The sequence below is a fragment of the Ursus arctos genome, unplaced genomic scaffold (assembly GCF_023065955.2).
Source record: "Ursus arctos isolate Adak ecotype North America unplaced genomic scaffold, UrsArc2.0 scaffold_22, whole genome shotgun sequence".
NCBI lineage: Eukaryota > Metazoa > Chordata > Mammalia > Carnivora > Ursidae > Ursus > Ursus arctos.
The window spans coordinates 43,779,276-43,791,237 of NW_026622897.1; the positions used below are offsets into that span (position 1 = coordinate 43,779,276).

Genomic DNA, 11,962 nt, shown 5'->3' on the forward strand with positions numbered 1-11,962 from the left:
ATGCAGATACAGTATATCATTATTTGTATAATATACATTATTATATATTACTTAAAATATTATAATCATTCAATTATAATTGTATATGTTATCATATACAATATTATTTTTTAAAAGATTTATTTGTTAGAGAAAGCATGAGTGGGGGGTTAGGGGTGGAGGGAAAGGGAGAGAGAGAATCTCCCTAAGTGTGGAGCCTGATGCAAGGTTTGATCTCATGACTCTGAGATCATGACCTGAGCCAAAACCAAGAGTGGGATGCTTAATGGACTGAGCCACCCAGGCATCCCCCCACACAATATTATAGATTATTGTACATATATATATACAATGTATATAAACACAATGGAGTATATATCTCTCTCACATCTTTATCCATGCATCCATTGATGGACATTAAAGTTGTTTCCATATCTTGGCTCTTGTGAATAATGCTGCAATAAACATGGGAATATAGATCTTTTTAATATCATGTTTTCATTTGTTTTGCATATATACCTAGGAGTGGGACTGCTGGATTATATGGTAGTTCTATTTTTAATTTTTTGAGAAAACTCCATACTGGTTTCCATAGTGGCTGCACCAGTTTACATTCCTGCACTGCACAAGGGTTCCCTTTTTTTTTTTTTACATCCTCACCAACATTTTTTATCTCTTGTCTTTTTGATGGTAGCCATCCTAAAGGTATGAGTTGCTATTTCATTGTGATTTGGGTTTGCATTTCCCTGATGATTAGTGATGTTGACCACCTTTTTGGATACTTGCTGGCCATTTATGTCTTTTCTGGAAAAGTGTTTATTAGGTTCCTTTGCCCATTTAAAAAATCACATTGTTTGCTTTTTGCTCTGAGTTGTATGAGTTCCTTATATACTTTGGATGTTAGCTTCTAATCAGATATGGTTTGCAAATATTTTCTCCTGTTCAGTAGGTTGCCTTTTCATTTTGTTGATAGTTTACTTTGTTGTGCAGAAACTTTTCAGTTTGATATGGTCCCATTTGTTTATTTTTCCTTTTGTTGCCTTTGCTTAAGGTGTCAAATAAAAGAAAAAAATCATTGCCAAGACTGATGTCATGAAGCTTACCCCCTGTGTTTTCTTCTAAGAGTTTTAGGACTTTAGGTCTTAAATTTAAGTCTTTAATCCATTTGGATTGATTTTTTTATGTGGTGTGAGATAGGGGTCCAATTTTGCATGTGGCTTTCCATGGTCGCATGTAGGAGATGAATCTCATCAATTAGCCTGGCTTGTTTTTCTGTTTGTCTCTGAAATCTGTGATTGTCCAAGTCACCTTCTTTGTTCTTGGTGGTTCCCAGCAGTTGAATCCATCAGTGTCTCAAAGGGGAGGATCTCAGTCAGCATCTAAAAGCAGGCTGGTTGGAGGCTGGATGCCATAGGCAGGAGCTAGGAAAATGTGTAGACTACCTCCAGGGAGAAAGTGGTAGTTCTGAGTTTTCGCCTATTTTCTCGGCACTGGCACTGGGCTGGGGTACATAGCCATAGGAGGTGCTCTTGAGCTCATTAAGAACTTCTTTGTTTATTACAATCCTATGGGACTACTGACTGAATGCAAGTCCCATTGGCTCTTTGAGCAAGGCAATCCAGGTGCCAATACCTTAGGTGGCAACTGATAAAAGCAGAGAGAAAATCAATACAATACATTGCAAGCAATGCAATGTAATACAATCCAATACAAAAATGGGGAAAAATCAAATGGTTTAGGCAGTTGGGGGAAATGGAGAAGAAAAGGCAAGAGAGAAGGTAACTTCTCACAGTAGGGACCATATCTTAGTCATTGTTATATACGAAGTAGGGAAAACAGACAATGTAAACACATTTATTGAGCACCACCTATATGCCAGGTATGGTATGGTATTGTTCCGTGTACTTTAATCTTTGTAATCTCACTGCAAAGTGAGATTATTAGTTATTAGTATATTTTGTGAGTTATTAGTATATTTTGAGGAAACACAGTCAGAAAGGTTAACTTGTTCAATGTGTGATATACAATGTCTTTCATACACTAGGTCTTGAATCAATATTAGCTGAATAAGTGAATACATATTTATTCATATGAGAGATATCTTGTGAATTTTCTTCACTGTGCTTCTTCTTTCTAATCTTTCCTAGAAAAATGCTAAAATCATTAACTGCAGCCAGGGAAAGGGCTGTGATGACTGGTATGGAGTCCCAGCAACAATAACAGTAGCAGCAGTAACACATGTAGACTTCCTGTGAGTTGGCCACTGTTTCAATTTACATATATTAACTCATTTAATCCCAACAACACTATGAAGTCAGTAAAATCTTTATTCTTTATTTTACAGATGAGGAAATGGAGGTGTAGAGAGGTGAAATGGCTTGTTAAAAGTCATCCTGTTGGTAAGTAGTAAAGCTGACATTTGAACCTGAGAGATGAGCCCAGGCTGTACTTAACACCTCTGACCCATCTTGTCTCTATTACCTTGCTTCCTTTCACCTAGCATCACCTTTGGGTTCAAGCCTAGATCAAGGTTTCCCTAATTTTGTCTTTCAGGCCTCTTAAAGCCACTTTGGCAAGTTACTGCTTTCCATCACCAGAGGAAAATATCAATAGACTTCCCAGCTTTTTCTATTGTAGAAAAGGCAAAGTGAAGTCATGGAGTATGGTACCAATCTTGTCAGCTTTCAGGTGGCAGGGGAGGGTAACCTAAGTCAACCTTGCTGTATTTCCCAGATTACTACCTCAGCATATGAACAAATAAAACATAGAATTTATAGAGCTTCTACAAATCAAATGAGCCAAGGACATGAACAGAAAACTCAAAAAGGAGGCCAGTATTTTTATTTAAACTTAACTAGATTCATTTTTATTTTTTATTTTTTGCCTTGAGATTGGTACACTTAAAAAAGATTGATGTGGCTGAACCTGGAGAACAACAGTAAAGATGTGAGGGGCATGCAGGACAGTAAGAAGGTAGTAGGATTGATGGATTATAGGTTCTGGTGAGGTCATAGTAATGCGAGTTGTGGAGAGTGAATGAACAGGAAGGACAGGAGGTAGTGATCAGAAAAATGGAATTTTAAAATTAAGAATGTAGAGGATTTGAACTTAATGACTCAGGCTACAGCAACATAGTCAATAAAAATATATAAATCATGTATGAAATATTTTAATGAGATATTTAAATTTTTTACATAATTCTTCAAAACTTGTGTATTTTATACTTACAACACATCTTAACTAGTCACATTTCAAATGCTCAGTAGCCACATGTGGCTTAGTGACTATTATACTGGATGGCACAGTTCTAGAGTATGACCATGGGCGTAAGTGGTGAGGTAGAGAGACCAGGGTGTTGGAAAGATCACCTACGTGAATACTGGAATCACCAAGAATGTTAGTCACTAAAAAAAATGTTAGACCTATATGTAATGAGTTGAAAATACCTCCAAGACACATAGTGAAGTGAAAATTAATTTTCAGTATACTATGTGTGGATAATATTTTTTAAAAAAATATGTTAAGTTACAAAAGAATACTGCAAGGAAAGAGGCATGCTAACTTGATAGTGGTTCCCTCTGGAGAATGGAGTAGAAATAGGATGTGGGAGTGAAGATGTGGGAGACTTTCAAATTTTGCTCTATATATTTCTGGGTCATTTGAATATGGTACATTGAGATGGTATTCATGTATCATCTTTGTATAATAATTTTTTTAAAAAGTTAAAATATGAATACCATTGATCCAGTTATCAGTTTAACTTTGTTCCCCCCTAGTCACCTGCCCTTTCCTCAGTTTCAAGTATCATGAATTATTCTGAGAACACCAAGTTGGATAGCTAACTAGTTTTATTTTTATTTTTTTCATTAGCACTAGGGTGTATCCCAGTTTGTTATCTATAATGTCATAGAGCACCTTGATAAGACTTCCATTTTGCTTTGGATTGCTTGGGGCCTCAGATGACCAAATCTTATCTCAAGATACACATAGTTAAGACAAGGAGAATGAACCGTGGGGCTCCATTCTGTGCCTTATCCATTAGACAGTGCTCATTTCCTGAACTAAGATAAAGGAATGCTCTCGAAGACTTTAGGAAGTATGCTGTAATCTCTCTCCTTAAATTTTGAGCTCCTTGAGGGCAGGGACTGAATCTTTGGACCCCCAGTATCTATATTAATGCACAGCATAATAGGCACCCAATAAAAGTTCCTTTAACAGCACATTTGTTAATGATAAGAGGCTAGAAAGTATACAGAATAAGAATGTAGGGTAGAGGAATGGGCTGTATGTTAATTTCTGTGTTACTTTCTTACAAACTTTCAACTGCTCCTTCAAAATATACGTCAAATGACACTTTTTTCCCTTAGTTTTCCCTTCTGTGCAAGTAGTTAATAGTCATATCCTCAGTATGCCCACAGAATTATTTGCGTTCCTCTCAAACTTTCTCTTGCTATGTGTTCACATTTTAAATTTCTCTTCTAATTGTGGGTTCCTTCTGGGTTAAGGACCATTCCTTATTACATGTTACACGGTACCTGAGACATAGGGTGCTTAATAAATGTCTCATGAGTGAATAGATAAATAGAGCAGACCTTGAAGTCTCAAACCCATTTCCACACACAATGAAGAAAGATGAAACGTACATTTAAATACTGAATTACTGAATATTTATTGAGAACCTGCTGTATACCAGGCAAAAGGAACAGAAACAAATTGTCCAGAGTTACTTTTAACTGCTTCAGCAATGCCTGAGTCCTCATCATAAAAAAACCCATTCTGCTGACTTAGTATCCATTCACTCTTTAATCTTCATGTACAGTTTTCTCAAGTGTACTTTCAAATCTTGCATAATGCTGTAGACCATTAAATATTCCAAAGACCGTCTGAAAGACTAGAGGAATCATCATTGCTTTTATCTCTGTTTGACAAAGCAGCACCCAGTAAAGTAAAACCCTTCCTTTTGGTGGCAGTGGAACAGTATGATACCTAAAAAAGAAAAATAATTAAGAACTTCTTCTGGATGTATTTTCTATGAAAAGTTCATGGATTTCTCCTAAATGGATAATTTCTATTCTATGGTCTTGCATGTAGATAGCAAAAACGTTTAAAGCTAGCTATTTGAAGTGCCAAGCTATATTAAAATGTAATTAAAATGTGTCACTGGCAGCTAAAGAATAAGAAAAGTTTATGAACATTAAAAAAAAATTGAGGATGGAAGGAAGAAAAGGAACAAACAGACAAACTTACTTGACTGCCAGGCGTCCATTTTTAGAAAAAGCCAAACCACAGGGATATAAAACACCACATACTATGCCAATCAGTGAACTTCTCAGAACACAATTTTCCTGGCTTATGTTGCCTGGAAAACAAAAGTAAATTTGATTTCCTTTTAAAACTCAGGATAAGAACTATTAAGACAGTCTTGTGCCCTTACAGAGTAGTTATCTGTACTGTCTTCAGTCATAGTGAAACAATAGAAAGAATATTAGAAATTCAGTCTAGGCACATGATAGACTAAATGCACGTTTAAAAATGCTTTTATTATACTTAACATAAGGAGAGTTACCGCTTATTTTTATTTTTAAATATTTTATAAATGACAGAAAGAGAGAGAGACAGTGAGAGAGGGAACACAAGCAGGAGCAGAGGGAGAGGGAGAAGCAGGCCTCCAGCCGAGCAGTGAGCCCGATGTGGGGCTTGATCCCAAGACCCTGGGACCATGACCCGAGCCAAAGGCAGACGCTTAATGGCTGAGCCATGCACACGCCCCAAGAGTTATCTCTTATATATATAATGGTTGCAGAAAGCAATTTGACAATGAAAAATACTAAACCAGCAGACCCAGAAATCTGGATTCTAGGTTAATACATTTTTATTGTCTTTGTGTCAGGCATGTATTGGTGATATAATGTTGCATAAAAGAGACCCAATCTCTAACCTTTAGGTGAGCCCACTAGGAAAGAATGACATTTTTATTTAAATAAATATATTTAATATTTAATATTATTTAAATAAATAAAATTTTAAGTGTGCACAATGCTTTGAAGGTAAAATGTATAGAGAATGTATCTAGAAACCTAATCTACCCTGAGGGAATCAGAGAACGTTTCCCTGGGAAAGAGATATTTAAGCAGGGACCTGATAAATAGGATTCAGAGGTTCCACCATTACTAGTTATGAAACTTAAGGCAAGGGGAGGAGGCAGGAAATAACATTAGAAGCCCACAATCAGCCAGATACCTCATTTGGCATTTAACATACAGTATTTTAATCATCACAACAGTTCTGTGAGGTAAGAACTAGTAGTCCTAACTTATAAATTAGACAACTGAGTCTCAGATTAAATGACTTGCCCATTGTCACAAAACTTAAGTGGTGGGAGGCAGAATCTGAAATCACGTGTGCAGTATGCCAAAGCCTGCTTTTTCCCCCAGTATGTTATGCCATTTCTTAGCATACCTGAACATGTCTTAGCTTTGGTTGTGTATCTGTAAAGAGGACACAATATTACTTGCCCTGCCTAATCAGGACAACTGTTGTGGGGATGAAATAGGACAATATATGTGAAGGTACTTTTTAAGTGGTAAAGCAATATACAAGCATTTGTGATCATTATCAACAGTAGCAACAGTATATGTTAATGTGTAATTTTACTTAAACATAAACACGTTATACATTAATGAATTTAAATTTACCCGAATACAAAGCATCTGTTACAAGGAGCTTATAAGTGACTATAGTAGACAAAAACGGAAGTGTAGTCAGTGATGCATATGTCCTCAAAGCATCATGTTTAACCTTGAAGCAGTGTCTGAAAATGAAGTTGGCTATTATTCCAGAGAAACTAGCTGCTGTTCCAAAGAACACTGTGCCATATATGTTTAAAGTCCTAACAAGAAAAACAAAGAGAAAAATTACATTCAACATAATATTCTCTTAATGGATATATCAATTTCTGAGTAGTCATTTATTATTACATATTTACTCAACATCAAATATTTCTTGAACACTTACTATGCAAAAGACATTTTCTATGTGTTGAGGATGGGGCAGTGAATAAGGAAAAAAAATCCCACCTCTCATGGAACTTGCATTCTAATGAGAGGATAAAAGTCTCTTCCTGAAATCACTTAGAGTGGTTCTAAAATGGAACTTTTTTAAGAGATAAAATTTTGGCCACAAATAAAAATTAATAATTCTAATATAGCCAAATTTTATGAGATATCTAAGAATATTGCTTTTGCTACTAAAAGGATTAATTTAAGTCATATGAACAAAGTTGTTTACATCTGGTTAGGCCCTTTAGCAAATAACTATTTCTTAATTAGTGCAGATATATTTCAAATAATTTGTACAGGATTTCTAAAACTTCATGCGAAGAGATTTGACAGATCTAGTTTTACTGATTCTGACTCATACCTAAATTCAGAAATGTCTGAGGTCTAAGATTAACATCCTTTTATTTTCTTCTTGAGCTCTGTTATTTAAATTGAAACGGTAATATGACACTATATGTACATCATGGAATCTGTATTCCTCTTTGCTGAATTCAGCACTGTGCTGAGTTAATCAATTCTAAACTGAATTTAATACAATTGAACATCAATTAAATATAAGTAGCTCCCAAAATGGTATTTTCCTAATTGCTTTTAATTTAAAAATGTTTATTGTACAAATAACATTTCAACAGTAATTTTGGACATTTTCTTTTTTAAGAAGCAAAAGAAATTATCCACAGTCCCAATATTCCAACAAACCACTATTTTCATCTGTCCATGTTTCCCTCCAGTTTTTTCATAAACTTTCTGGAAAACCAACTCAATAAAGTTAATAGGATCTGAGATACTCAGAAACAATGGTAACATAGAAGATGTGCAAATAAAGTTATTGACTTTCAGTCTGGGTGTGTCTCTTACTTTTCTTTTCTAAGATATTCAAATTTTTTTTCTATGATTTCGATGACCATTGGTCTTCTGAATTTTGCATCTCCTAGAGAAAGACTGCGCTGACCATGTGTGTATGCTGCCATTCTGGTGTCCTGGAAAACACAAAATTTCAGAACCATAATAGCTTATGATATTAATAATAAATCTTATAAATTTTAGATTCAGATTAAAAACCATTTAGACCCTAGTAAAATGTCATCTGCTTTCACATACTTCGTCAATGATTCAATCAATATTCAGTAGCTCTTATTATCTGCTAGACAATGGCTTTTTGAGAAATCAGTAGAATAATGATCATCTCTACTTTTATACTTTTATAGATAAGAAAAATGAGGTTCAGAAAGGGTGACTTGCCTTAGGACCTAGTGTAGAAGGATAACTTCCTGAGATACTGAATTTTTGTTTTTCTTACAGTTTTCCCCAAAGGTAGCCAGGTCCTTTGTAGAAACAATAGCTAATTGTTGACAACTGTCTCATGAAAGCCTGAGCTCATTTTAGAGATTATGTTGAATTTCCTGGAGAAGGAGGAGAGCAGGGATTGCCTTGGAGAATAATGAGAGAGAACATCAGAGAGAGGGACACTATTCCAGGCTAGATTGAGGTAATGCTCATGGATACCTTGGATTACATAAATTATATATCCAGCTCTCAAGGAGCACCTGGGGCAGAAACACAGCCTTTGCTGGAAACTATATGTAGTATACCAGGGAGCCTGGACCTGTGGCACTGGGCTCCAGGATGTGAAGGTTCCTGTGTCCCAAGTGTGATGCATGAACACACAGTTGCCAATGTCAAGGGACCAAGAGGGTTTGTACAGTAGCATCTTAACAGAAAGTAAAAAACAGTGATAAACAAAACAAAACAAAACAAAATTGGATCCTAAGAAAGGATCCTTTCTGAATGTTTTGCTCTGGGTAGGACTCTTGGGTCTCTGTGAAAAGTCTTAACAATAACATTTGTTAAATCTTTTGCCACACTCGGGCATGGGATTCCATATTAGCTGATAAATAGATTAAAAAAATTATGGCCCTTCACAGTGTATACTGACTTCCATTTTAACACTTATAGTAAGGGCATAGACTAGATCTCAAATTTCAGGAGTTGTGGGCAAGAGAATTAGAGTGGATTAAGCATAATGACCTTAGAAGATAATAAGTCAGTGATTCTCAACCTTAAGTTTGCACAAGAATCACAAGGAGGGTTTATTTGAAATGCAGTCTCTTGAGCTCCCTCCTGATACCTGGATTCAATAGGAGTAGGGTGAAGTCTAGAAATCTGCAATTTAATAGACCAAGTGATTCTGACACTAGTAATCAGTGGACACATGCTGTAATTGTTGAACATCACTGTAATACTCATTTGCTGAAAAAGTGATATATACCAATCTTAACCGTAACTAATTAAAGGCTAATTCATCCATGGCATCAACATTCTGAAGCTATGGGCTCCTTTGAACTTTCATATATTATTACACAATGAGTAATAATGGACAATTTTCTTGCCCAGCATCATTGCAGAATTGGACTCTAAGCCAGTACTATCTTTTTCTTTAAAATATCTGAGAGGACAGAGAAAAAATTATAAATTACAATTTCTTACGGATGAGATTTAATCTTTTGGCTCTTTTGGACATATAAATGGAAAATGGAAGATACAGTATACCTAAGGGAGATTCTATATCTAATCCATCTAATGTACTATGAAGGCAGATATCAGTAACATGGTAATTTATCATGTTTATTTAAAATAAATGTTTATTTTGCTGTCATCCAATTCATTTAAGTCCCTCACTTCGCACAAAGAAAACTCTCAGGGAATGCCTTATACCAACCTTCTACCTTGTCTACACTATCAGCATACAGAGAACCCAGACACCCATATTATGATTCTAAAACACTGAAACAGGACAAATAGTTACTGAGTGCAAATATTTATTTAGCGCCTAGTCTTTGGAAGGCACTGTTATTAAAGCAGAGAAATAGACTAGTAATTTTTTTGATAGACTTTTAACAAGTACTGAAATATAAAGACTTTGTGATAACCAACTTTTTTTAATTTTAATTTTTAAATTTTTTGTTTAAATTCTAGTTAGTTAACATATAGTCTAATATTGGTTTCAGAATTTAGTGATTCATCACTTACAAAATACACCCTGTGCTCATAAGAACTGCCCTCCTTAATACTCATTACCTATTTAGCCCATCTCCCACCCACCTCCGTCCACCAAATATAACCATCATTTTATCTAAAAATTGACTAGTCCAAGGCCACTCAACTGGTCACCACGATTATCCTAGTAAGAGTGTATGTATTCAGGTTTATAGTCTGCAAAGCATTTTACAGTTTTGATTACTTTTATGTGTATTATTTTACCCGACTTTTCTGAATTTTATTTAATACTCATCATTTACACAGCGCCTGGTATTTGACAGACCCCAGGATAATTAAGATGCAGTTGTGTCCTCTGGAATCCACAACCCAACCGAGGTCAGGACAAAAAGGCAGGTAATTGAAAGGCAGAATTAGTGTGCCATAAAAATGAAACCAAACCAAACAATAAGCATAAGAAAAACCAAACTTAACCTAGCCAGGGAAGTGTAGGAAGGTTTCCCAGAGTAAGTAACGTTTAAACGAGTATCTGAAAGGGGAGGATTTGGTAGGGGTGGGGTGGGGAGAAGTTACACGGAAGTACTTCAAGTTGAAAGCCGGCGCAAAGAAGACAAAAGAAAAGAAACTGCAAGCAATCGGGACTGGACTTCAGGTCTCCTTTCCCTCCGCCTCTTTCCATAACAACAGGGAGCTTCGTTGATTGTGCCCTGAATGGACATGGAGGCTGTTCTCTTTAGATTTTGAAATTTCATCATTTCAGAAGAATCCGTTAATGTACTGAGGCTGCAGAAATCACGACTTATACGGCCCCGGGTTTCCGCCTACCTTGGGCGCTTCCCCAGCTCTCAGCGGTACCACACCTGCATCCTTCAGGTCAGCCCCAGCCTCACGCCCGAGCGCCGCCATTTTGGCGGCTCACATGACTAGCGGTGGGTGGGTACCCAGAACGCCCGGAGCGGGAAGTGGTGCCGGCTCACGCCTCTAGCCTGCAGCCCCGGCCCTCCCCGGTCCAGTCAAAAGCCGCGCCCTCCATCCTGGCTGTGATTGGGCGTGGCGTCCAGAAATAAGGGCCGCTCATTGGCTTCGAGGAGTTCCAGACGCCCGTGGGTCCGCCTTCTTGCCAGTCATACATTCCCTTACCGTGCTATTTGTTAGCTGAGCTCCCTCTTCTCTCATGCTGAGGGGGTTACGTGGGGCGGTCCGAGCGCAGGGATGTTGCTGCGCGCTTTCCTCTCTTCTGGGCACCTCCGTTAGCTGGGGCCGACCTGCCCTCCCCTTTCACTCCTTGAGGGAGTTTTCCCCTCTGGCCTGGTTCGTGTGTTAAGGCTTCGGCTTCCCGGGCATCTCCTCCCCAGAGCCCCCAACCGGCCGCCAGAGCAGCCCCGACAAGCCTCCTCCCCCCGCACCGGTCTGACTCCTCTCCCAGTCTTTAGCCCCCTCATATTCCATCCTTTCACCCCGCTTGGAAAGGGACCAGAGAGAAATTTCCCCCCACTTCCCAAGAAGATCCCCCTTTGCAAGCCGATGTTTCGGGGTGGGGGGCGCTGCGAGGAAGCCTGGCGCCCTTTTGTGCACGTTCAGTGCCCAGCAGTATCTCCCAGACCAGCAACCCCCGACCCTCCAGTCTCCATGTCTTAGAGAAGCCAAATTCGAGAGTTATATAATTTCTAGTGCTGCTGTTTCTCCTGCCTGAGGAAACATTTCATCGCGTGGAGGGTGCAGGACATTTCTGTGCACTTCTATATAAGAACGGGGTGTGGGCAGGGGTGGCCAGCGGTAGAGATTTCTTGTCTTTTCTGCTAAAGGAAGGTGGGTAGTTTGGAGAGAGATTGAAAGAAAGGGTGGATGTGGAAGCCAAGCCTCAGAACTCTGATTTAGGAAATCGCGAACCGTTTGCACGGCTTGTGCTCACATGCCTAATACTACTA

The 11,962-nt window shown here is 37.9% G+C and overlaps 1 protein-coding gene and 1 long non-coding RNA gene across 3 annotated transcripts; one reads left to right on the forward strand and one right to left on the reverse strand.

Moving 5' to 3' along the window:
- The first annotated feature begins 512 nt into the window (after positions 1-512).
- Positions 513-4,979, forward strand: LOC130544573 (uncharacterized). The gene is made up of 2 exons (XR_008960970.1): positions 513-2,230; positions 2,324-4,979. It is a non-coding gene; the product is annotated as an uncharacterized LOC130544573 (long non-coding RNA).
- On the reverse strand, positions 4,624-10,993 carry TMEM126B (transmembrane protein 126B). 2 transcript variants are annotated; one of them, XM_026518221.4, is made up of 6 exons: positions 10,860-10,923; positions 8,280-8,467; positions 7,896-8,017; positions 6,675-6,868; positions 5,227-5,338; positions 4,624-4,965 (listed from the first exon to the last, which is right to left on the reverse strand). In XM_026518221.4, the coding sequence occupies exons 3-6, from the start codon at positions 8,006-8,008 to the stop codon at positions 4,782-4,784; spliced, it is 603 nt and encodes a 200-aa protein (XP_026374006.2). In that variant the 5' UTR covers positions 8,009-8,017; positions 8,280-8,467; positions 10,860-10,923; the 3' UTR covers positions 4,624-4,781. The 2 variants fall into 2 exon arrangements, with proteins under 2 accessions (XP_026374006.2, XP_026374005.2); XM_026518220.4 differs by lacking the exon at positions 8,280-8,467 and having other exon boundaries at positions 10,860-10,993.
- Between the last annotated feature and the right edge of the window lie 969 nt (positions 10,994-11,962).